The 24,439-nt window shown below is 54.0% G+C and overlaps 1 protein-coding gene across 2 annotated transcripts; it reads right to left on the reverse strand.

The window, feature by feature from the left end:
• Positions 1-847: 847 nt before the first annotated feature.
• On the reverse strand, positions 848-22,169 carry REEP2 (receptor accessory protein 2). Of its 2 annotated transcripts, none has more exons than XM_038771202.1 (8): positions 22,129-22,169; positions 8,008-8,080; positions 7,815-7,891; positions 7,596-7,716; positions 5,637-5,750; positions 5,307-5,451; positions 4,854-5,008; positions 848-1,481 (listed from the first exon to the last, which is right to left on the reverse strand). In XM_038771202.1, exons 1-8 carry the CDS (start codon positions 22,158-22,160, stop codon positions 1,416-1,418), a joined length of 783 nt encoding a protein of 260 aa, XP_038627130.1. In that variant the 5' UTR covers positions 22,161-22,169; the 3' UTR covers positions 848-1,415. The 2 variants fall into 2 exon arrangements, with proteins under 2 accessions (XP_038627130.1, XP_038627129.1); XM_038771201.1 differs by having other exon boundaries at positions 5,307-5,457.
• Between the last annotated feature and the right edge of the window lie 2,270 nt (positions 22,170-24,439).

A 24,439-nucleotide genomic window follows, 5' to 3' on the forward strand; every position in this document is an offset into this window, starting at 1 on the left:
ACCCCAGCCTCTTTGGGCTGGGAGATGCCCGTTCACCCCGCCCCTGACCCCCGGCCTGGGGAGGGGTCCCAGAGAGATGACAAGGCCCCAGCTGGGACCCCCCCCCTCACCCCTCCTCACTGTGATGGACCTTGTCAGCGTCAGGGTGATGGGGTCGGGGGGATGCAGAAAGCCCCCAGCCCGGGAGATTGGGGTACCTGCAGCTCTTTGAAGCCCCAGTTCCCCTCTCTCATCAGCCGAGCACTCCACTGAGTGCTAATAATAATAGTATAATAGCACGATTAACAATATTAATATAGGAGTAATTAACAATAGTAATAATAAGTAGTAGTAGTAGTATGATATTTGTGAATAATGGTGTTTGTTAAGCGCTTACTATGTGCCAGAAACCTCACTAAGCGCTGGAGTGGATACAAGTAAATCGGGCTGTCCCATGCGGGGCTCCCAGTCTCCGTCCCCGTTTTACAGATGAGGGAACTGAGGCCCAGAGTAGGGAGGTGACTCGCCCGATTTGTTAAGCGCTTACTATGTGCCAGGCACTGTACTGAGCGCTGGGGTGGATACAAGCAAATCGGGCTGGACGCAGTCCCAGTCTCCATCCCCATTTGACAGATGAGGGGACTGAGGCCCAGAGAAGGGAAGTGACTCGCTGAAGGTCCCACAGCTAGATGAGTGGCGGAGCCGGGATTAGAACCCCTGACCTCGATTCCATGTCCCTTTCTCTCCGCTGGCCCTGGGGAGACCCTGGACCCCCCGACTCTCCAACCCCTCGACCCCATAGAGCCCCGAGCCCCCTCCCCGTCTCCCTTCTCCGCAGGCTCGATTAGGACCAGAGGCCGGGGAGGGGGCAGATGGGTTTAATGAGGATGCAGGGAGAGGGAGAGGGAGGATGGGGTGGTCTGATGGGGGGGACCCCGGAGGTGGCTGCCAGCAAGGCACTGAGGGAGCGGGAGAGGAGGGGTCCTCGTGATCCCTAGAATTTCCGGCGACCACCGCTTTGCTCCTCCAGTCGCCCACTGGGCCCTGAGACCCTCGAAGAGGGGGTTATCACGCCTTCCCCATCCTCAGGGGCTGGGGGCCTGGGACCCTTGGGATCCTTTGGGGCTGACGGGTGAGGTTGGGGTCCCCCCCAGGGCCGGGGACCCTTCCCCAGCTCCGCCCGCCCCGCGCAGGTGGGCCTGGTGGGCCTGGATAAGGGGGTTGGCCCTGTTGACCCCGTGACCCTAGGAGATCCCCTGTGTCCGGCATCAGGAGGGAAAGGGAAGCGGGGGTCCCGGGCCGGTAGCCCCCCAAGGGAAGGGGCGCGTGAGAGAGAGCGCGCTGCAGCAGCTTGTCCGTGTAAACAGCCCGGCCAGGGGTCAGGAACTGCGGGTCCAGGGTCCGGGGGTCTTGGCGGGGACTCCCTCCTCACATCATCAGGCCGAATCGCCGCCTCCGGACACCTTCCTCTTGGGGCGGCTCTTCAGGGCCTTGGCCGCAGGCTGCGGGGGTCAGGGGCCGGGGGTCAGGGGTCAGCCGGTCACCAAGCCCAGACCGAGGGGGCGGGAGGGACTGTCAGCTCCTCCGGGGTGGGGACCTGGTGTCTCTTCCTCCACTTTCCTGGGCGATTTATTTATTTATTCTATTGATTTGTATTGATGTCTGCTTAATAATAATGATGATGGTATTTGTTAAGCGCTTACTATAATAATGGAATTTATAAAGCGCTTACTATGTGCAAAGCACTGTTCTAAGCGCTGGGGAGGTTACTTCTCTGGGCCTCAGTGACCTCCTCTGTAAAATGGGGATGAAGACTGTGAGCCCCCCGTGGGACAACCTGATCACCTTGTAACCTCCCCAGCGCTTAGAGCAGTGCTTTGCACATAGTAAGCACTTAATAAATGTCATTATTATTATTATCATTATTACAAGGTGATCAGGTTGTCCCACATGGGGCTCACAGTTTTAATCCCCATTTTACAGATGAGGGAACTGAGGCCCAGAGAAGTGAAGTACCTTGCCTCCTTCCCCTCCCCACAGCACCTGTATATATGTATATATGATTGTTTGTATTTATTACTCTATTTATTTATTTATTTTATCTGTACATATTTATTCTAATTATTTTATTTTGTTAATATGCTTTGTTCTGTTCTCTGTCTCCCCCTTCTAGACTGTGAGCCCACTGTTGGGTAGGGACCGTCTCTGTATGTTGGACTTGGACTTCCCAACCGCTTAGTACAGTGCTCGGCACACAGTAAGCGCTCAATAAATACAATTGAATGAATGAATGAATGGACTTGCCCAAAGTCACCCAGCTGACAATTGGTGGAGCCGGGATTTGAACCCCTGACCTCTGACTCCAAAGCCCGGGCTCTTTCCACTGAGACATGCTGCTTCCCCACCGCTGTTCTAAGCACTCGGCAACAATAATAATAATAATGATGATGGTATTTGTTACGCGCTCACTATGTGCCGAACACTTGCACTGATGTCTGTCTCCCCCGCCTCTAATAATAATAATAATAATAATAATGATGATGGCATTTATTAAGCGCTTACTATGTGCAAAGCACTGTCCTAAGCGCTGCAGACTGCGAGCTCGTTGTGGGCAGGGATTGTCTCTCTTTATTACTATACTGTACTTTCCCAAGAGCTTAGTCCAGTGCTCTGCACACAGTAAGCGCTCAATAAATATGACTGAATCTAATTGAATCACTCGTGGAAGCCCATCTCCTCAAAGAAGCCTTCTCAGACTAATCCCCATTTTCCCTCATCTCTCACTCCCTTCTACGTCTTCCTTTGCTCTTCCCCCATCTCCCCGCCCACAGCATTTACTAATAGATCTATTATTTTATTTATATTTATTGATATCTGCTTCTTTGTACTGATGTCTGTCTCCCCCGCCCCCCTGGACTGCGAGATCGTTGTGAGCAGGGATTGTCTCTCTTTATTACTGTACTGTACTTTCCCAGCGCTTAGTACAGTGCTCTGTACACAGTAAGCGCTCAATACTGGGGAAACAGCGTGGCTAGAAAGAGCCCGGGCTTTGGAGTCAGAGGTCATGGGTTCAAATCCCGGCTCTGCCACTTGTCAGCTGTGTGACTTTGGGCAAGCCACTTCACTTCTCTGGGCCTCAGTGACCTCATCTGGAAAATGGGGATTGACTGTGAGCCCCCCGTGGGACAACCTGATCACATTGTAAACTCCCCAGCGCTTGGAACAGTGCTTTGCACATAGTAAGCGCTTAATAAATGCCATTATTATTATTAATAATAAATACAATTGAATGAATGAAAAATACTTGTGGTACTGGTTAAGCGCTTTCTGCGTGCCAAGCATTGCATGAGCTAATGAGGTCGGATGCGGTCCCTGTCCCACACGGGAGAGCAGGTATCTAATCACTATTTTACAGCTGTGGAAACTGAGGCCCAGAGAAGTGACTTGCCCAAGGTCACACAGAAGGCAAGTGGCGGAGCCAGGATTTAGAACCCAGGACCTTTGACTTTCAGGCCTGGGCTCTTCCCCCTGGAGCGCGGTGTTCCTTTATTGTGAGCTCCTTGTGGGCAGGGAAGGTGTCTATCAACCATTATCTTGTACTCTCCCAAGCGCTTAGTACAATGCTCTGCCCACAGGAAGCGCCCAATAAATACCATCAGTTGGTTGATGGTTCTCGGTTTTCTGCCAGCTGAGGTGATCCTCTAGGCTGTAAAGCTCGTTGGGAGCAGGGAACGTGTCTACCGACTCTCTTCCATTGTCCCCTCCCAAGCGCTTAGTCCACAATAAGTGCTCAATAAATACGATTGATTGATCGAATGATGGATTGGAGGGAGAGGGAAAGGAGAAGAGAAACGGGGGAGGGAGACGGTAACGGAAAGGGGGAACAGGAGGGATCCCGTGGGTAATAATAATAATAATGATGATGGCATTTATGAAGCGCTTACTATGTGCAAAGCACTGTTCTAAGCGCTGGGGAGGTTACAAGGTGATCAGGTTGTCCTCATGGGGGGCTCACAGTCTTCATCCCCATTTTACAGAGGAGGGAACTGAGGCCCAGAGAAGTGAGAAGCAGCATGGCTCAGTGGAAAGAGCCTGGGCTTGGGAGTCAGAGGTCAAGAGTTATGTTGCCAACTTGTACTTCCCAAGCGCTTAGTCCAGTGCTCTGCACACAGTAAGCACTCAATAAATACGATTGAATGAATGAATGAATGAGTTCTAATCCCGGCTTTGCCGCTTTAATAATAATAATAATGATGGCATTTATTAAGCGCTTACTATGTGCAAAGCACTGTTCTAAGCGCTGGGGAGGGTACAGGGTGATCCGGTTGTCCCACAGGGGGCTCACAGTCTTAATCCCTGTTTTACAGATGAGGTCACTGAGGCACAGAGAAGTTAAGTGACTTGCCCAAAGTCACACAGCTGACAGGTAGCAGAGCAGCATTTGAACCCATGACCTCTGACTCCAAAGCCCAGGCTTTTATCACTGAGCCACGCTGCTTCTCGTGAGAAACAGCGTGAGTTTCTCAACAGCGCTTGTCAGTTGGGTGACTTTGGGCAAGTCACTTCACTTCTCTGAGCCTCAGTGACCTCACCTGTCAAATGGGGATGAAGACTGTGAGCCCCACATGGGACAACCTGATTCATTCATTCATTCAGTCATATTTATTGAGCACTTACTGTGTGCAGAGCACTGGACTAAGCACTTGGGAAGTACAAGCCGGCAGCATATAGAGACGGTCCCTACCCAACAATGGGCTCACGACGTTGTATCCCCCCCAGTGCTTAGAACAGTGCTTGGCACATAGTAAGTGCTTAACAAATGCCATCATTATTATTATTATTAATTGGGCGTCCACGCAGCCCCCAGGACTCACCTCAGCCTTAGCCACTTTCTTCATGGACTTGAGCCTCTTGGGGCCCTTGTCTCCCGTGTCCTCCTCGGAGGCCTCGGAACGGGCGTCGGGCGACTGGCTCCCTCTGGACCGCAGGCTCAGGCCGGGGGCCTCCGCGGGCGGAGGACAGGACGGCGCTGGGGGCCGGGAGAGGGGGCGCAGCAGGGGGCTGGGTGAGGGGGGGTCCTCCTGCCTGGCTCCCCCCCACCCCCTTTTAGACTGTGAGCCCACTGTTGGGTAGGGACTGTCTCTATATGTTGCCAATTTGTACTTCCCAAGCGCTTAGTACAGTGCTCTGCACATAGTAAGTGCTCAATAAATACGATTGATGATGATGACACCCGCCTCCCTTGGCCCAAGCCTGGCCCTGCCCAGATGCCCTCCCTGGGGGTCCCTGCAACTGCCCCTCCCCGGCCCAGCGACCCCGTCGCGCACCCAGGTGTTGGCTGGGGTCCGGGAGACGGGGGGCCGCGTGTCGGAGTTGGGGGTCTGCGCCGCACGTGGATGACGCCTCGTCGTCTTCCCGGAGGAGGGTCAGGTCCTGCATGCTGAAACTGCGCAGCTTCTCGGACAGCACGCCCTGCCCCTGCCCGGGACGCTCCCTCAGCTGCGCCGGGCCCCCGACCCAATCCACCTGAACCAGACCCCACCCCAGCGCGTGGAGGGGATGGGGGGGGGGGGGAAGGGGATGGGGAAGCGGGGTCACGGAAGGGGAGGGGGCGACGAGGGCAGGGAGGTCATCCCCCTGCCCCGGTCCGGGCCTACCTTGGCGGCGGCGGTGACGGCCGCGTTGGCCGCCAGGTTGAGACCCCTCTTCCCTACCCGCATCATGGTCTCGTAGCTCTTGTCTCGGGCCTGTGTGATGTACTCGTCGATCTCCTGCGTGGGGCCGGGGGCCGGGCCCAGGGGAGGTCGGGGAGAACGAGAAGGATCACCGCGGTGCCTGTTAAGGCCTCACTCCATGCCAGGCGCTGAACTAAGCGCTGGGGTGGACACAAGTAAATCGGGGTGGACGGGAGAACGGGGATTGGATCCCCATTCTGCAGTCGGGGAAACCGAGGCACGGAGGGGCTGAGTGGCCTGCCCGAGATCGCGCAGCAGAGAGGAATTAGAACCCATTTCCTAATGTGAAGAAAAGGAGGACGCGCTTAGTACAGTGCTTTGCACACAGGAAGTGCTCAATAAATATGACTGAATGAATGGATGAAAGAGGAACCTAGGGAATTCCCACCCTCAGCCTCAAAGCACTTAATAATAATAATAATGATGGTATTTGTTAAGCGCTTACTATGTGATAAGCCCTGCTCTAAGCGCTTGGGTAGATACGAGGTAGGTTGTCCCACATGAGGCTCACAGTCTTAATCCCTATTTTACAGATGAGGTAACTGAGGCCCAGAGAAGTGAGGTGACTTGCCCAAGGTCACACAGCAGACAAGTGGCAGAGCTGGGATTTGAACCCCTGACCTCTGACTCCAAAGCCCGGGCTCTTTCCACTGAGCCACACTGCTTTCCTATGTACATATCTGTGATTTAATTAATCAATTTATTTTAATGTCTGCCTCCCCCTCCCAGACTGTAAGCTCTTTGTGGGCAGGGAATGAGTCTACCAACTCTATTATACTATACTCTCCCAAGTGCTTAGTTCGGTGCTCTGCACATAGGAACCAGCGCACTGAAAGAGCCTGGGCCTGGGAATCAGAGGATGTGGGTTCTAATCCCGGCTCTGCCACTCGTCTGCTGTGTGACCCTATTTATTCATTCATTCATTCAATCGTATTTATTGAGCGCTTACTGTGTGCAGAGCACTGGACTAAGCACTTGGGAAGTACAAGTTGGCAACATCTAGAGACGGTCCCAACCCAACAACGGGCTCACAGTCTAGAAGGGGGAGACGGACAACAAAACAAAACATGTGGACAGGTGTCAAGTCACTTCACTTCTCTGTGCCTCAGTTCCCTCATCTGTAAAATAGGGATGAAGACTGTGAGCCCCACGTGGGACAACCTGATGACCTCGTATCTACCCCAGCGCTTAGAACAGTGCTTGGCACATAGTAAGCTCTTAACAAATACCATCATTATTATTACAGTGCCTGGCACCTAGCAAGGCCTGTTAATACCACGATTACTGTGAGCCCGCTGTTGGGTAGGGACCGTCTCTATATGTTGCCAACTTGTACTTCCCAAGCGCTTAGTACAGTGCTCTGCACACAGTAAGAGCTCAATAAATACAATTGAATGAATGAATGAATAATAACAATAATAATAATGATGGCATTTGTTAAGCGCTTACTAGGTGCAAAGCACCGTTCTAAGCGCTGGGGAGGTTACAAGGTGATCCGGTTGTCCCACGGGGGGCTCACAGCCTTAATCCCCATTTTATAGGTGAGGGAACTGAGGCCCAGAGAAGTGAAGTGGCTTGTCCAAAGTCACCCAGCTGACAATTGGCGGAGCTGGGATTTGAACCCATGACTTCTGACTCCAAAACCTGTGATCTTTCCACCGAGCCCCGCTGCATAATAGATGCCATGGATTTAGACTGTGAGCCCGTTGTTGGGTAGGGACCGTCTCTGTATGTGGCCAACTTGTACTTCCCAAGCGCTTAGTACGGTGCTCTGCACACAATAAGTGCTCAATTAATACGATTGAATGACTAAACAAATGGATTGGGAGGTTGGGAAGGTGGGGGGCAAGTAGAAGGTGGAGGGTGGCTGGGGGGTCGTACCTTTTCCTTGTTAGAGAGCGTCGGGTGGACAAATTTGCGGTAGAGGACACTGGAGCCTCTGGTGTACGGGGACAGCAGCCAGATGACGAAGGCGATCTTCAGCTCGAAGTAAAAGGGGAACCTGCGGGGTGGTCGGGGGAGAGATAGAGACAGAGAGACAGGAGCGCGGCCGGACGTGTGGGGAGGACGGGGGGGCGGGCTGGGGCTGGGGGGTCTCACCAGGAGAGCACGATATCGGTGAGGGTCTCGGCCGTGGAGAAGAAGGCGAAGACGATCCAGTACATCATCCATTTCACCTGCGGGCAGGGCCGCAGAGCCGCTCTCTAAGGGGGTGGGAGGGCAGGGGGAGACCCGCAGCCCCCATAACCCACCCCCTGCCCCCGTCCCACCCCGAGGAGGCCCGGGCACTCACGTATTCCTTCACGTTTTTCGTCTTCACGGCCTTGTAGGAGGAGTAGGCCGGATACAGCGTGCCGAAGATCAGCCTGTGGGAAGGCAGCCCCTCAGTCAGTCCGATTTATTATTAATAATAATAATAATAATAGTATTTGTAAAACGCTTACTATGTGCCAAGCACCGTTCTAAGTGCTGGGGGGATACAAGGTGATCAGCTTGTCCCACGTGGGGCTCACAGTCTTCATCCCCATTTGACAGAGGAGGAAACTGAGGCCCAGAGAATAATAATAATAATGATGGCATTTGTTAAGCACTTATGTGCAAAGCACTGTTCTAAGCACTGGGGGGATACAAGGTGATCAGGTTGTCCCACGGGGGGCTCACAGTCTTCATCCCCATTTGACAGAGGAGGGAACTGAGGCCCAGAGAATAATAATAATAATGATGGCATTTGTTAAGCACTTACTATGTGCAAAGCACTGTTCTAAGCACTGGGGGGATACAAGGTGATCACGTTGTCCCACGTGGGGCTCACAGTCTTCATCCCCATTTGACAGATGAGGGAACTGAGGCCCAGAGAAGTAAAGTGACTTTCCCAAAGTCACACAGCTAAGGGGAGGAGTCAATCAATCAATCGATCAATTGTATTTATTGAGCGCTTACTGTGTGCAGAGCACTGTACTAAGCGCTTGGGAAGTACAAGTTGGCAACATATAGAGACAGTCCCTACCCAACAGTGGGCTCACAGTCTAAAAGGGGGAGAGTAATAAATCTGTACAAACATATATACATATTTACAGGTGCTGTGGGGAAGGGAAGGAGGTAAGATGAGGGGGATGGAGAGGGGATGAGGGGGAGAAGCTGCTTCATGAAGCAGAAGCCATCATGAGGCCAAAATGAAAGGGTTCTGCTGAAGCGATAGCAAGCCGAGACTAGATGGCTCCATCTTCACACCTCCTAAAGATGATTTTTTCCTTTGTCATTGGGCAGGCACTGACTTCAAACGTTTGTCTGTGGGGTGTGATGAAACCGATCCCATAATCTGTTTTTAACGCCCAACTCCTCCTCTAAACTCCTCGTGGGCAGGGGTCCCATCCACCAACTCTTTTGGAGTGGACCCTCCCGAGCGCTTTGTACGGGCCTCTCCACAAAGCAAGCGAGCGCTCAGTACATACCAGAGATCAATCGATAACCAGCGATAGATAAGCAGTACGGCATGGGGAGAGGGCACAGGCCTGGGAGTCAGAAGGTTTGCTGCCATTTGTCTGCTGCATAGGGTTAGGGCACGGGCCTGGGAGTCACAAGGTTTGCTGCCATTTGTCTGCTGCATGGGGATAGGGCACGGGCCTGGGAGTCACAAGGTTCGCTGCCATTTGTCTGCTGCGTAGGGTTAGGGCACGGGCCTGGGAGTCACAAGGTTTGCTGCCATTTATCTGCTGCATGGGGTTAGGGCACGGGCCTCGGAGTCACAAGGTTCGCTGCCATTTGTCTGCTGCATGGGGATAGGGCACGGGCCGGGGAGTCACAAGCTTCGCTGCCATTTGTCTGCTGCATAGGGTTAGGGCACAGGCCTGGGAGTCACAAGGTTTGCTGCCATTTGTCTGCTGCATGGGGATAGGGCACGGGCCGGGGAGTCACAAGGTTCGCTGCCATTTGTCTGCTGCATGGGGATAGGGCATGGGCCCAGGAGTCAGAAGGCTTGCTGCCATTTTTCTACTGCATGGGGTTAGGGCAAGGGCCTGGGAGTCACAAGGTTTGCTGCCATTTGTCTGCTGCTTGGGGATAGGGCAGGGGCCTGGGAGTCACAAGGTTCGCTGCCATTTGTCTGCTGCATAGGGTTAAGGCACGGGCCTGGGAGTCAGAAGGTTTGCTGCCGTTTGTCTGCTGCATGGGGACAGGGCACGGGCCAGGGAGTCACAAGATTTGCTGCCATTTGTCTGCCGCATGGGGACAGGGCACGGGCCTGGGAGTCAGAGCCATTTGTCTCCTGCATAGGGTTAGGGCACGGGCCTGGGAGTCACAAGGTTTGCTGCCATTTGTCTGCTGCATAGGGTTAGGGCACGGGCCTGGGAGTCAGAGCCATTTGTCTGCTGCATGGGTTTAGGGCACGGGCCTGGGAGTCACAAGGTTTGCTGCCATTTGTCTGCTGCATGGGGACAGGGCACCGGCCGGGGAGTCACAGGGTTTGCTGCCATTTGTCTGCTGTATAGGGTTAGGGCACCGGCCGGGGAGTCAGAGCCATTTGTCTGCTGCATGGGGTTAGGGCACGGGCCTGGGAGTCACAAGGCTTGCTGCCATTTGTCTGCTGCATAGGGCTAGGGCACGGGCCTGGGAGTCACAAGGTTTGCTGCCATTTCTCTGCTACATAGGGTTAGGGCACGGGCCGGGGAGTCAGAAGGTTTGCTGCCATTTGTCTGCTGCATGGGCATAGGGCACGGGCCTGGGAGTCAGAGCCATTTGTCTGCTGCATGGGGATAGGGCACGGGCCTGGGAGTCAGAAGGCTTGCTGCCATTTGTCTGCTGCATGGGGTTAGGGCACGGGCCAGGGAGTCAAAGGTTTGTTGCCATTTGTCTGCTGCATGGGGTTAGGGCACGGGCCTGGTAGTCACAAGGTTTGCTGCCATTTGTCTGCTCCACAGGGTTAGGGCACGGGCCAGGGAGTCAGAAGGTTTGCTGCCATTTGTCTGCTGCATGGGGATAGGGCACGGGCCTGGGAGTCAGAGCCATTTGTCTGCTGCATGGGGATAGGGCACGGGCCTGGGAGTCACAACGTTTGCTGCCATTTGTCCGCTACATAGGGATAGGGCATGGGCCTGGGAGTCACAGGGTTTGCTGCCATTTGTCTGCTGCATGGGGTTAGGGCACGGGCCTGGGAGTCACAAGGTTTGCTGCCATTTGTCTGCTGCATAGGGATAGGGCACAGGCCTGGGAGTCACAGGGTTTGCTGCCATTTGTCTGCTGCATGGGGTTAGGGCACGGGCCTGGGGTCAGAGCCATTTGTCTGCTGCATAGGGTTAGGGCATGGGCCTGGGAGTCACAAGGTTTGCTGCCATTTGTCTGCTGCATAGGGATAGGGCACGGGCCTGGGAGTCACAGGGTTTGCTGCCATTTGTCTGCTGCATAGGGATAGGGCACGGGCCTGGGAGTCAGAGCTATTTGCTGCATGGGGTTAGGGCACGGGCCTGGGAGTCAGAGCTATTTGTCTGCTGCATGGGGTTAGGGCACGGTCCTGGGAGTCACAAGGTTTGCTGCCATTTGTCTGCTGCATAGGGATAGGGCACGGGCCTGGGAGTCAGAGCTATTTGTCTGCTGCATGGGGTTAGGGCACGGGCCTGGGAGTCACAAGGTTTGCTGCCATTTGTCTGCTGCATAGGGATAGGGCACGGGCCTGGGAGTCAGAGCCATTTGTCTGCTGCATAGGGTTAGGGCACGGGCCTGGGAGTCAGAGCTATTTGTCTGCTGCATGGGGTTAGGGCACGGGCCTGGGAGTCACAAGGTTTGCTGCCATTTGTCTGCTGCATAGGGATAGGGCACGGGCCTGGGAGTCACAGGGTTTGCTGCCATTTGTCTGCTGCATGGGGTTAGGGCATGGGCCTGGGGTCAGAGCCATTTGTCTGCTGCATAGGGTTAGGGCATGGGCCTGGGAGTCACAAGGTTTGCTGCTATTTGTCTGCTGCACGGGGATAGGGCACGGGCCTGGGAGTCAGAAGGCTTACTGCCATTTGTCTGCTGCATGGGGTTAGGGCACGGGCCGGGGAGTCAGAAGGTTTGCTGCCATTTGTCTGCTGCATAGGGTTAAGGTACGGGCCAGGGAGTCACAAGGTTTGCTGCCATTTGTCTGCTGCATGGGGATAGGGCACGGGCTGGGAAGTCACAAGGTTTGCGCTCAATAAATACGATTGATTGATTGATTTACAGATGAGGAAACTGAGGCCCAGAGAAGTGAAGTGACTTGCCTAAGGTCGCCCAGCAGACGCATGGCGGAGGTGGGATTAGAACCGGGGAAACAGCGTGGCTCAGTGGAAAGAGCCCGGGCTTTGGAGTCAGAGGTCATGGGTTCAAATCCCAGCTCCACCACTTGTCGGCTGTGTGACTTTGGGCAAGTCACTTCACTTCTCTGGGCCTCAGTTTCCTCATCTGTAAATCAATCTATTTTATTTTGTTAGTATGTTTGGTTTTGTTCTCTGTCTCCCCCTTTTAACAATAATAATAATGATGGTATTTGTTAAGCGCTTACTGTGTGCAAAGCACTATTCTAAGCGCTGGGAAGGTTAGAAGGTGATCATGTTGTCCCACGGGGGGCTCACAGTTATAATTCCCATTTTACAGATGAGGTAACTGAGGCTCAGAGATGTGAAGTGACTTGCCCAAGGTCACATAGCAGACATGTGGCGGAGCAGGAATTCGAACCCATGACCTCTGACTCCAAAGCCTGTGCTGTTTCCACTGAGCAACGCTGCTTCTTTTAGACTGTGAGCCCATTGTTGGGTAGGGACTGTCTCTATATGTTGCCAAATTGTATTTCCCAAGCGCTTAGTACAGTGCTCTGCACACAGTAAGTGCTCAATAAATACGATTGATTGATTTGTCTGCTGCATAGGGATAGGGCATGGGCCTGGAAGTCACAAGGTTTGCTGCCATTTGTCTGCTGCATAGGGTTAGGGCACGGGCCTGGGAGTCACAAGGTTTGCTGCCATTTGTCTGCTGCATGGGGTTAGGGCATGGGCCTGGGAGTCACGAGGTTTGCTGCCATTTGTCTGCTGCATAGGGTTAGGGCACGGGCCGGGGAGTCAGAAGGTTTGCTGCCATTAGTCTGCTGCATGGGGATAGGGCACGGGCCTGGGAGTCAGAAGGTTTGCTGCCATTTGTCTGCTGCATAGGGTTAGGGCACGGGCCAGGGAGTCACAAGGTTTGCTGCCATCTGTCTGCTGCATGGAGATAGGACACGGGCCTGGTAGTCAGAAGGTTTGCTGCCATTTGTCTGCTGCATAGGGATAGGGCATGGGCCGGGGAGTCAGAAGGTTTGCTGCCATTTGTCTGCTGCATAGGGTTAGGGCACGGGCCTGGGAGTCACAAGGTTTGCTGCCATTTGTCTGCTGCATAGGGTTAGGGCACGGGCCGGGGAGTCACAAGGTTTGCTGCCATTTGTCTGCTGCATGGGGTTAGGGCACGGGCCGGGGAGTCAGAAGGTTTGCTACCATTTGTCTGCTGCATAGGGATAGGGCACGGGCTGGGGAGTCACAAGGTTTGCTGCCATTTCTCTGCTGCATAGGGTTAGGGCACGGGCCTGGGAGTCAGAGCCATTTGTCTGCTGCATAGGGTTAGGGCATGGGCCTGGGAGTCACAAGGTTAGCTGCCATTTGTCTGCTGCATGGGGATAGGGCACGGGCCTGGGAGTCACAAGGTTTGGTGCCATTTGTCTGCTGCATGGGGTTAGGGTACAGGCCTGGGAGTCATGAGGTTTGCTGCCATTTGTCTGCTGCATAGGGTTAGGGCACGGGCCGGGGAGTCACAAGGTGTGCTGCCATTTGTCTGCTGCATAGGGTTAGGGCACGGGCCTGGGAGTCACAAAGTTTGCTGCCATTTGTCTGCTGCATGGGGTTAGGGCACGGGCCTGGGAGTCAGAAGGTTTGCTGCAATTTGTCTGCTGCATGGGGTTAGGGCATGGGCTGGGGAGGCACAAGGTTTGCTGCCATTTGCCTGCTGCATGGGGATAGGGCACGGGCCTAGGAGTCAGAAGGTTTGCTGCCATTTGTCTGCTGCATGGGGATAGGGCACGGGCCTGGGAGTCACAAGGTTTGCGCTCAATAAATACGATTGATTGACTGATTTACAGATGAGGAAACTGAAGCCCAGAGAAGTGAAGTGACTTGCCTCAGGTCGCCCAGCAGACGCGTGGCGGAGGCGGGATTAGAACCGGGGAAGCAGCGTGGCTCAGTGGAAAGAGCCCGGGCTTTGGAGTCAGAGGTCATGGGTTCAAATCGCAGCTCCGCCACTTGTCGGCTGTGTGACTTTGGGCAAGTCACTTCACTTCTCTGGGCCTCAGTTTCCTCATCTGTAAATCAATCTATTTTATTTTGTTAGTATGTTTGGTTTTGTTCTCTGTCTCCCCCTTTTAATAATAATAATAATGATGGTATTTGTTAAGTGCTTACTGTGTGCAAAGCACTGTTCTAAGTGCTGGGGAGGTTAAAAGGTGATCATGTTGTCCCACGGGGGGCTCACAGTTTTAATCCCCATTTTACAGATTAGGTAACTGAGGCTCAGAGATGTGAAGTGACTTGCCCAAGGTCACACAGCGGACATGTGGCGGAGCAGGGATTCGAACCCATGACCTCTGACTCCAAAGCCTGTGCTCTTTCCACTGAGCCACGCTGCTTCTTTTAGACTGTGAGCCCACTGTTGGGTAGGGACTGTCTCTATATGTTGGCAACTTGGACTTCCCAAGCGCTTAGTACAGTGCTCTGCACACATTAAGCGCTCAATAAATACGATTGATTGATTGATTGATTGATTTGTCTGCTGCACAGGGATAGGGTACGGGCCTGGGAGTCAGAAGGTTTGCTGCCATTTGTCTGCTGCATGGGGATTGGGCACGGGCCTGGGAGTCACAAGGTTTGCTGCCATTTGTCTGCTGCATGGGGCTAGGGCACGGGCCAGGGAGTCAGAGCCATTTGTCTGCTGCATGGGGACAGGGCACGGGCCTGGGAGTCGCAAGGTTTGCTGCAACTTGTCTGCTGCATGGGGATAGGGCATGGGCCTGGGATTCAGAGCCATTTGTCTGCTGCATAGGGTTAGGGCATGGGCCTGGGAGTACAAGGTTTGCTGCCATTTGTCTCCTGCATGGGGATAGGGCATGGGCCTGGGAGTCAAAGCCATTTGTCTGCTGCAATAGGGTTAGGGCACGGGCCAGGGAGTCACAAGGTTTGCTGCCATTTGTCTGCTGCATGGGGTTGGGGCACAGGCCTGGGAGTCACAAGGTTTGCTGCCATTTGTCTGCTGCATGGGGTTAGGGCACAGGCCGGGGAGTCACAATGTTTGCTGCCATTTGTCTGCTGCATGGGGTTAGGGCACAGGCCGGGGAGTCGCAAGGTTTGGTGCCATTTGTCTGTTGCATGGGGACAGGGCACGGGCCTGGGAGTCAGAGCCATTTGTCTGCTGCATGGGTATAGGGCACGGGCCTGGGAGTCACAAGGTTCGCTGCCATTTGTCTGCTGCATGGGGATAGGGCACGGACCGGGGAGTCACAATGTTTGCTGCCATTTGTCTGCTGCATGGCGTTAGGGCACGGGCCTGGGAGTCAGAGCCATTTGTCTGCTGCATAGGGTTAGGGCACAGGCCTGGGAGTCACAAGGTTTGCTGCCATTTGTCTGCTGCATAGGGTTCGGGCACGGGCCTGGGAGTCAGAAGGTTTGCTGCCATTTGTCTGCTGCATAGGGTTAGGGCACGGGCCTGGGAGTCGGAGCCATTTGTCTGCTGCATTAGGGTTAGGGCACGGGCCTGGGAGTCACAAGGTTTGCTGCCATTTGTCTGCTGCATGGGGATAGGGCACGGGCCTGGGAGTCACAAGGTTTGCGCTCAATAAATGCGATTGATTGATTTACAGATGAGGAAACTGAGGAACAGAGAAGTGAAGTGACTTGCCTAAGGTCGCCCAGCAGACGCGTGGCGGAGGCGGGATTAGAACCAGGGAAGCAGCGTGGCTCAGTGGAAACGGCCCGGGCTTTGGAGTCAGAGGTCATGGGTTCAAATCGCAGCTCCGCCACTTGTCGGCTGTGTAACTTTGGGCAAGTCACTTCACTTCTCTGGGCCTCAGTTTCCTCATCTGTAAATCAATCTATTTTATTTTGTTAGTATGTTTGGTTTTGTTCTCTGTCTCCCTCTTTTAATAATAATAATAATGATGGTATTTGTTAAGTGCTTACTGTGTGCAAAGCACTGTTCTAAGTGCTGGGGAGGTTAAAAGGTGATCATGTTGTCCCACGGGGGGCTCACAGTTTTAATCCCCATTTTACAGATGAGGTAACTGAGGCTCAGAGAAGTGAAGTGACTTGCCCAAGGTCACACAGCGGAGATGTGGCGGAGCAGGGATTCGAACCCATGACCTCTGACTCCAAAGCCTGTGCTCTTTCCACTGAGCAACGCTGCTTCTTTAGACTGTGAGCCCACTGTTGGGTAGGGACTGTCTCTATATGTTGCCAACTTGTACTTCCCAAGCGCTTAGTACAGTGCTCTGCACACAGTAAGTGCTCAATAAATACAATTGATTGATTGATTGATTTGTCTGCTGCATAGGATTAGGGCACGGGCCTGGAAGTCACAAGGTTGCTGCCATTTGTCTGCTGCATAGGGTTAGGGCATGGGCCTGGGAGTCACAAGGTTTGCTGCCATTTGTCTGCTTCATGGGGTTAGGGCACGGGCCGGGGAGTCAGAGCCATTTGTCTGCTGCATGGGGTTAGGGCACGGGCCTGGGAGTCACAAGGTTTGCTGCCATTTGTCTGCTGCATGGGGACAGGGCACGGGCCTGGTGTCACAAGGTTTGCTGCCATTTGTCTGCTGCATAGGGTTAGGGCACGGGCCTGGGAGTCACAAAGTTTCTGCCATTTGTCTGCTTCATGGGGATAGGGAACGGGCCTGGGAGTCACAAGGTTTGCTGCCATTTGTCAGCTGCATGGGGTTAGGGCACGGGCCTGGGAGTCACAGGGTTTGCTGCCATTTGTCTGCTGCATGGGGATAGGGCACGGGCCTGGGAGTCACACGATTTGCTGCCAATTGTCTGCTGCATAGGGATAGGGCACGGGCCGGGGAGTCACAAGGTTCGCTGCCATTTGTCTGCTGCATGGAGTTAGGGCACGGGCCTGGGAGTCACAAGGTTCGCTGCCATTTGTCTGCTGCATGGGGACAGGGCACAGGCCTGGGAGTCAGAGCCATTTGTCTGCTGCATGAGGTTAGGGCACGGTCCTGGGAGTCATAAGGTTTGCTGCCATTTGTCTGCTGCATGGGGATAGGGCACGGGCCGGGGAGTCAGAAGGTTTGCTGCCATTTGTCTGCTGCATGGGGTTAGGGCACGGGCCGGGGAGTCACAAGGTTTGCGCTCAATAAATACGATTGATTGATTGATTTACAGATGAGGAAACTGAGGCCCAGAGAAGTAAAGTGACTTGCCTAAGGTCGCCCAGCAGACGCATGGCGGAGGTGGGATTAGAACCGGGAAAACAGCGTGGCTCAGTGGAAAGAGCCCGGGCTTTGGAGTCAGAGGTCATGGGTTCAAATCCCAGCTCCACCACTTGTCGGCTGTGTGACTTTGGGCAAGTCACTTCACTTCTCTGGGCCTCAGTTTCCTCATCTGTAAATCAATCTATTTTATTTTGTTAGTATGTTTGGTTTTTTTCTCTGTCTCCCCCTTTTAATAATAATAATAATGATGGTATTTGTTAAGCGCTTACTGTGTGCAAAGCACTGTTCTAAGCACTGGGGAGGTTAGAAGGTGATCATGCTGTCCCACAGGGGGCTCACAGTTTTAATCCCCATTTTACAGATCAGGTAACTGAGGCTCAGAGAAGTGAAGTGACTTGCCCAAGGTCACACAGCGGACATGTGGCGGAGCAGGGATTCGAACCCATGACCTCTGACTCCAAAGCCTGTGCTCTTTCCACTGAGCAACGCTGCTTCTTTTAGACTGTGAGCCCACTGTTGGGTAGGGACTGTATATGTTGCCAACTTGTACTTCCCAAGCGCTTAGTACAGTGCTCTGCACACATTAAGCGCTCAATAAATAGGATTGATTGATTGATTGATTGATTGATTTGTCTGCTGCACAGGGATAGGGTACGGGCCTGGGAGTCAGAAGGTTTGCTGCCATTTGTCCACTGCATGGGGATCGGGCACAGGCCTGGGAGTCACAAGGTTTGCTGCCATTTGTCTGCTGCATGGGGTTAGGGCACGGGCCGGGGAGTCAGAGCCATTTGTCTGCTGCACAGGGTTAGGGCACGGGCCTGGGAGTCGCAAGGTTTGCTGCCATTTGTCTGCTGCATGGGGACAGGGCACGGGCCTGGGAGTCAGAAGGTTTGCTGCAACTTGTCTGCTGCATGGGGATAGGGCCTGGGTCTGGGATTCAGAGCCATTTGTCTGCTGCATAGGGTTAGGGCATGGGCCTGGGAGTACAAGGTTTGCTGCCATTTGTCTGCTGCATGGGGATAGGGCATGGGCCGGGGAGTCAGAGCCATTTGTCTGCTGCATTAGGGTTAGGGCACGGGCCAGGGAGTCACAAGGTTTGCTGCCAGTTGTCTGCTGCATGGGGTTAGGGCACAGGCCGGGGAGTCACAATGTTTGCTGCCATTTGTCTGCTGCATGGGGTTAGGGCACGGGCCTGGGAGTTGCAAGGTTTGCTGCCATTTGTCTGCTGCATGGGGACAGGGCACGGGCCTGGGAGTCGCAAGGTTTGCTGCCATTTGTCTGCTGCATGGGGTTGGGGCACGGGCCTGGGAGTCAGAGCCATTTGTCTGCTGCATGGGTATAGGGCACGGGCCTGGGAGTCACAAGGTTCGCTGCCGTTTGTCTGCTGCATGGGGATAGGGCACGGGCCGGGGAGTCACAATGTTTGCTGCCATTTGTCTGCTGCATGGGGTTAGGGCACAGGCCTGGGAGTCACAAGGTTTGCTGCCATTTGTCTGCTGCATTGGGTTAGGGCACGGGCCTGGGAGTCAGAAGGTCTGCTGCCATTTGTCTGCTGCATGGGGTTAGGGCACGGGCCGGGGAGTCACAAGGTTTGCTGCCATTTGTCTGCTGCATGGGGATAGGGCACGCGCCGGGGAGTCACAAGGTTTGCGCTCAATAAATGCGATTGATTGACTGATTTACAGATGAGGAAACTGAGGCCCAGAGAAGTGAAGTGACTTGCCTAAGGTCGCCCAGCAGACGTATGGCGGAGGCGGGATTAGAACCAGGGAAGCAGCGTGGCTCAGTGGAAAAGGCCCAGGCTTTGGAGTCAGAGGTCATGGGTTCAAATCCCAGCTCCGCCACTTGTCGGCTGTGTGACTTTGGGCAAGTCACTTCACTTCTCTGGGCCTCAGTTTCCTCATCTGTAAATCAATCTATTTTATTTTGTTAGTATGTTTGGTTTTGTTCTCTGTCTCCCCCTTTTAATAATAATAATAATGATGGTATTTGTTAAGCGCTTACTGTGTGCAAAACACTGTTCTAAGCGCTGGGGAGGTTACAAGGTGATCATGTTGTCCTACGGGGGGCTCACAGTTTTAATCCCCATTTTACAGATGAGGTAACTGAGGCTCAGAGAAGTGAAGTGACTTGCCCAAGGTCACACAGTGGAGATGTGGCGGAGCAGGGATTCGAACCCATGACCTCTGACTCCAAAGCCTGTGCTCTTTCCACTGAGCAACGCTGCTTCTTTTAGACTGTGAGCCCACTGTTGGGTAGGGACTGTCTCTGTATGTTGCCAACTTGTACTTCCCAAGCGCTTAGTACAGTGCTCTGCACACAGTAAGTGCTCAATAAATACGATTGATTGATTGATTGATTTGTCTGCTGCATAGGATTAGGGCACGGGCCTGGGAGTCACAAGGTTTGCTGCCATTTGTCTGCTGCGTGACCTTGGGCCAGTCACCCAACTCCCCTGTGCCTCAGTTCCCTCATCTGCAAAATGGGGATGGAGACTGTGAGCCCCACGTGGGATAGGGACAGGGTCCAACCCGATTTGCTGGTTTCCACCCCAGCTCTTAGAATGGTGCCTGGCACGTGGTAAGTGCCTAGCAAACAACTAATAATAATATTGGGAGTCAGGATTAGAACCCACAACCTCTGGCTCCCAAGCCCAGGCTCTTTCCACTGAGCCATGCTGCTTCTCTACTGAGCGCTTACCGTGTGCAGAGCACTGGACTAAGCGCTTGGGAGAGGACAACAGAACAATACAACAGACTAAGTCCCTCCCCGTGACGAACTTACAGTCCATCCTGTGTGGCAGTCAGTCAATCGTATTTATTGAGCACTTATGTGTGCAGAGCAATGTGCTAAGCGCTTGGGAGAGGACAATAGAACTGTCAAATTCCCCTTCTAGACTGTGAGCCCACTGTTGGGTAGGGACCATCTCTATGTGTTGCCAGCTTGTACTTCCCAAGCGCTTAGTACAGTGCTCTTGCACACAGTAAGCGCTCAATAAATACGATTGATTGATTGATTGATTGGAAGAGGACAATAGAACTGACCCATTCCCTTCCCTGAAGGAACTTTCATTCTACAGTCAATCGTATTTATTGAGCACTTATGTGTGCAGAGCAATGTATTAAGCGCTTGGGAGAGGACAATAGAACTGACCCATTCCCTTCCCCGAAGGAACTTTCAGTCTACAGTCAGTCAATCGTATTTATTGAGCACTTATGTGTGTAGAGCAATGTACTAAGCACTTGGGAGAAGACAATAGAACTGTCAAATTCCCTTTCCACAAGGAACTTTCAGTCTACAGTCAGTCAATCATATTTATTGAGCACTTATGTGTGCAGAGCAATGTACTAAGCGCTTGGAAGAGGACGATAGAACTGACCCATTCCCTTCCCACAAGGAACTTTCAGTCTACAGTCAGTCAGTCGTATTTATTGAGCACTTATGTGTGCAGAGCAATGTACTAAGCTCTTGGAAGAGGACAATAGAACTGACCCATTCCCTTCCCACAAGGAACTTTCAGTCTACAGTCAGTCAGTTGTATTTATTGAGCACTTATGTGTGCAGAGCAATGTACTAAGTGCTTGGAAGAGGACAATAGAACAGACCCATTCCCTTCCCACAAGGAATTTTCAGTCTACATCATCATCATCAATCGTAACATCCATCAAACATAAAGATATTTACAAATCGGTCAAGATAAATAAAGTGAATGAAGATATAAAAATTACGGTACGTGTTAAGAGCTTACTATATGCCAAGCACTGGAACAGATACAGAGTAATCAGAGTAATTAATCCCCATTTTCCAGATGAAGTAACTGAGGCCCAGAGAAGTGAAGCGACTTGCCCGAAGTCACACAGCGGACAAGTGGCGGAGCTGGGATTAGAACCCATGACCTCTGGCTCCCAAGCCCGGGCTCTTTCCACTGAGCCACGCTGCTTCTCTTGTGACCTGATCATCAGGTCAGACACGGATCAGGTCCGTGTCTCCGGGGCCTGGCTAAGGCTGGACTTTTTGCTCACAGAACAGCCTCCTCCAGCCTCCCCTCTAGGCCGCGGGCCTCCCTGTGCCCAGGCCGTGCCCCCACCAGCCTTGGTCAGCGGGACGGTGTTGGCGACGGGCCAGCCTGGCACCCCGGGCGGCCGACAGACTGACGAAGAGCAGGGGGATTTCCACTGAAGCCACTGCCAGGGGCCTCCCTGCCTCCATTACCTCCCGGCCACGTCGAGGGGTGCCACTCCACTCTGCCACCCTGGGAGCGGCCGGGGCCTCGCTGGTTAGGAGGGGCAGAGGCTGCCCTGGGGAGACTCAATGGGCGCGGAGGCTGGGGGATGGAGGCGATGACCTCCAGAGAGCCCTCCTGGGCTCCTGGCCTAGGGACCCTGACACTGGCTTTCCGAGCTCCCACCCGCCACCATCCCCCCTCTGCCCACCTGGGTGAGAACCGGACATCCTGACAGAGCGGCTGAGGTGGTACCCAGGCCAGACCACCCCCCTCTCCTCCATCCTCAGTGCTTCAGCACTTAGAACAGTGCTTTTCACATAGTAAGCGCTTAATAAATGCCATTATTATTATTATCCTCCCGGGAGTTGGGGGAGCTCGGCGGGCCAGGAGGGCAGGTGGATTTAGGGAATAAAACCCGCCCCCCTCTTCCCTCTCCCTCCGTCGGACTCCTCTCCCAGTCCCTTGGGCCTACTGGTCAACCAGCGCTTAGTACAGCGCCTGGCACCCAGTAAGCGCTTAACAAATCCCACAATTATCATTATTCTCATCAACCCCTCGTCCCTGTCCCCCTCCCAGTCTTGGGATGGAGCCAGGCCTGGGGGTTTGGACAAGAAGGAGGACTCCCCAGACCCCTCAGTTTCCCCCCCCCCCCCCCCAAATGTGTCCAGGCCCCCAAACTGTGGGTTCCTCTCCCCCAGCCCCCCATCCACGCCCCCTCCCCAGCCCCCCACTCACACGACCAGACGGGAGATGATCCAGGACACCATGGCCGGGCCGGGGGGGGGGGGGGGGGGGGATCGGGGAGGGTTTTGGGGGGGGTTATGGGGGGGCCGGAGGATGGAACCGCCCCAGCCCCAGTCGCCCTTAAAGGAGAGGTTCCTGCAGCAACCGTAGGGCCTGGGAACGGTGGCAGCTCTTAAAGGGAAAGGGGCGTCTGTCGGCAGCCACTGAGCCCCTCCCTCTCCCCCTCCCACCTCCCCCGGGAGGGACCCAACCGCCCCCCCATAACGGTCCCCCTCCCCACAAATCTTCCAGGTGGCAGAGGCGGCCCTGCTCCCAAAGGGGATCAAATTTCCAAGGGCTGTAAAGGGAGAGACCCTGCCCCCCAAAGCCCACCCCCTTCCCCAACCTCCATCAAACCCGGGACAGGTTGCCGTGGCAACCGTGATGCAGCATAGTGGCCTGGTGCATCCGAGCCCCGGGCCTGGGAACCAGAAGGACCTGGGTTCTAATTCTCCCCCTCCGCCCCCCCGCCACTTAAACGAAATAGAATAGTGATGGCATTTGTTAAGCGCTTACTATATGTGCCGAGCGCTGTTCTAAGCGCTGGGGAGGAGGCAGGGCGATCGGGGGGGTCCCACGGGGGGCTCACAGGCTTCATCCCCATTTTACAGAAGAGGGAACAGAGGCCCAAGAAGTGAAGTGACCTGCCCGAAGTCACCCAGCTGACAAGTGACGGGGACTAAGATTAGAACCCACATTGGCACTTGACCGTTGTGTGACCCTGGGCAAATCACTTCACTTCTCTGTGACTCAGTTACCTCACTTGCAAAATGGGGATTCAGACTGTGAGCCCCATGTGGGACAGGGATTGGGTCCAACCCGATCAGCTTGTGTCCACCCCAGCGCTTAGCACAGTGCTTGGCACATAGTGAGGGCTTAACACCATATAAACAAAACAAAAAACACGTCAGAGCTGCCCCCACCCCCATAATTCCACGGCCCTGAAACCAGGGAGAGTGTTCTGGTCTTATCTTTCCGGCAAGCTGGCGTCACCTTTTTTCGCACAACAGCCTGGGTGTTCCTCCCAGAGGCTGAAAGAAAAATAATAATAATGTCAAGTGCTCACTACGTCAAGCACTGAGATACAATGCAATTAGATCAGACCCAATCCCACAGTAAGCGCTCAATAAATACGACTGAATGAATGGTTGCATGAATGAATGAACGGGACTCAGTCTAAAGGGCATTTTTAATCCCATTTTACAGGCAAGGAAATTGAGGCCCAGAGAAATTGAGTGACTTGCCCAAGGTCACAACAGCTGGCCAGTGGTGGAGCTGAAATGAGAACACAGGTCTCCTGACGCCTAGGCCCGGACTCTTTCCGCTGCTGGCATCCCGTCCTACGCAGATTCCCAGATGCCAGTCCGTTTGGAAAGGAGAGGGGAGGCAGACAGGGGGCCCAGCGGGCACGGGAGGCTCAGGAGAGCAGGGGGGTAACATTTGCCAAGGAGACCCGGGGGCCTCTTCCCTAGAGGACAGCTCAAAGATTCTCCAGGAAAATGATCCACATGCTCTTCAAAAATGCTTGAAATCCAAGACTCAGGGGAGAGAGCCTCCATCTCTCCAAGGCCCCTTGCCGAGCTGGTCCGGTCCACCCCCTAACCCACCACCCTCACCAGAGAAAGGTGGTCCTCACCCTTCCACGAGAAGGACTTTCCACTACAGGTTGTGGACAGAATCCGTGGCCGCCACCTTGGGCCGGGCCCCAAGATGGTTTCCGGGAAGCACCCGGGACAGTATCGCGCTCCGGGATGGGTTTCCGCCTGGCACCGTGGTCCAGGGAGGCCCTGCGGTTGCCTGGATACCACCTCTCCCTGCTTCTCCTCAGCTTTAATTCTATTTGTTCTTTCGATTTTGACACCTGTCTACATATTTTGTTTTGTTGCCCGTCTCCCCCTTCTAGACTGCGAGCCCGTTCCTGGGTAGGGACCGTCTCTATATGTTGCCGACTTGGACTTCCCAAGCGCTTAGTACAGTGCCCTGCACACAGTAAGCGCTCAATAAATACGATTGAAAGAATGAATGAATAAATCTCTCACTAACCGGGGTGGGTGCTTGCTTATACTCCCGAGCCACCCCTTTCCCCATGCCTGGCCCTCAGGTGATGCGGACTAAGCCTATCCTTGATGAAGATGCCACCTGGGCACCTTCGGTGAGCCTTAGGTGACCAGAGCCTTGAAGCGCTCTTCCGGGACACCGATCCGGTCCCAAAAAGTCACTGGGGTCCAAAATGGGCAGGGTGAAAACCCGGCTCACGCTGAGA

Source organism: Tachyglossus aculeatus, chromosome X2, assembly GCF_015852505.1.
Source record: "Tachyglossus aculeatus isolate mTacAcu1 chromosome X2, mTacAcu1.pri, whole genome shotgun sequence".
NCBI lineage: Eukaryota > Metazoa > Chordata > Mammalia > Monotremata > Tachyglossidae > Tachyglossus > Tachyglossus aculeatus.

Bases quoted from the DNA above. Each gene is read 5' to 3' on its own strand.
- REEP2 (XM_038771201.1), bottom strand. From the start codon at position 22,160: ATGGTGTCCTGGATCATCTCCCGTCTGGTCGT. The intron at 7,717-7,814 runs GTGAGACCCCCC...ACCACCCCGCAG, and splicing joins ACCGATATCGTGCTCTCCTG to GTTCCCCTTTTACTTCGAGC. The intron at 5,009-5,306 runs GTGCGCGACGGG...CCCGGCCCCCAG, and splicing joins GGACCCCAGCCAACACCTGG to CGCCGTCCTGTCCTCCGCCC.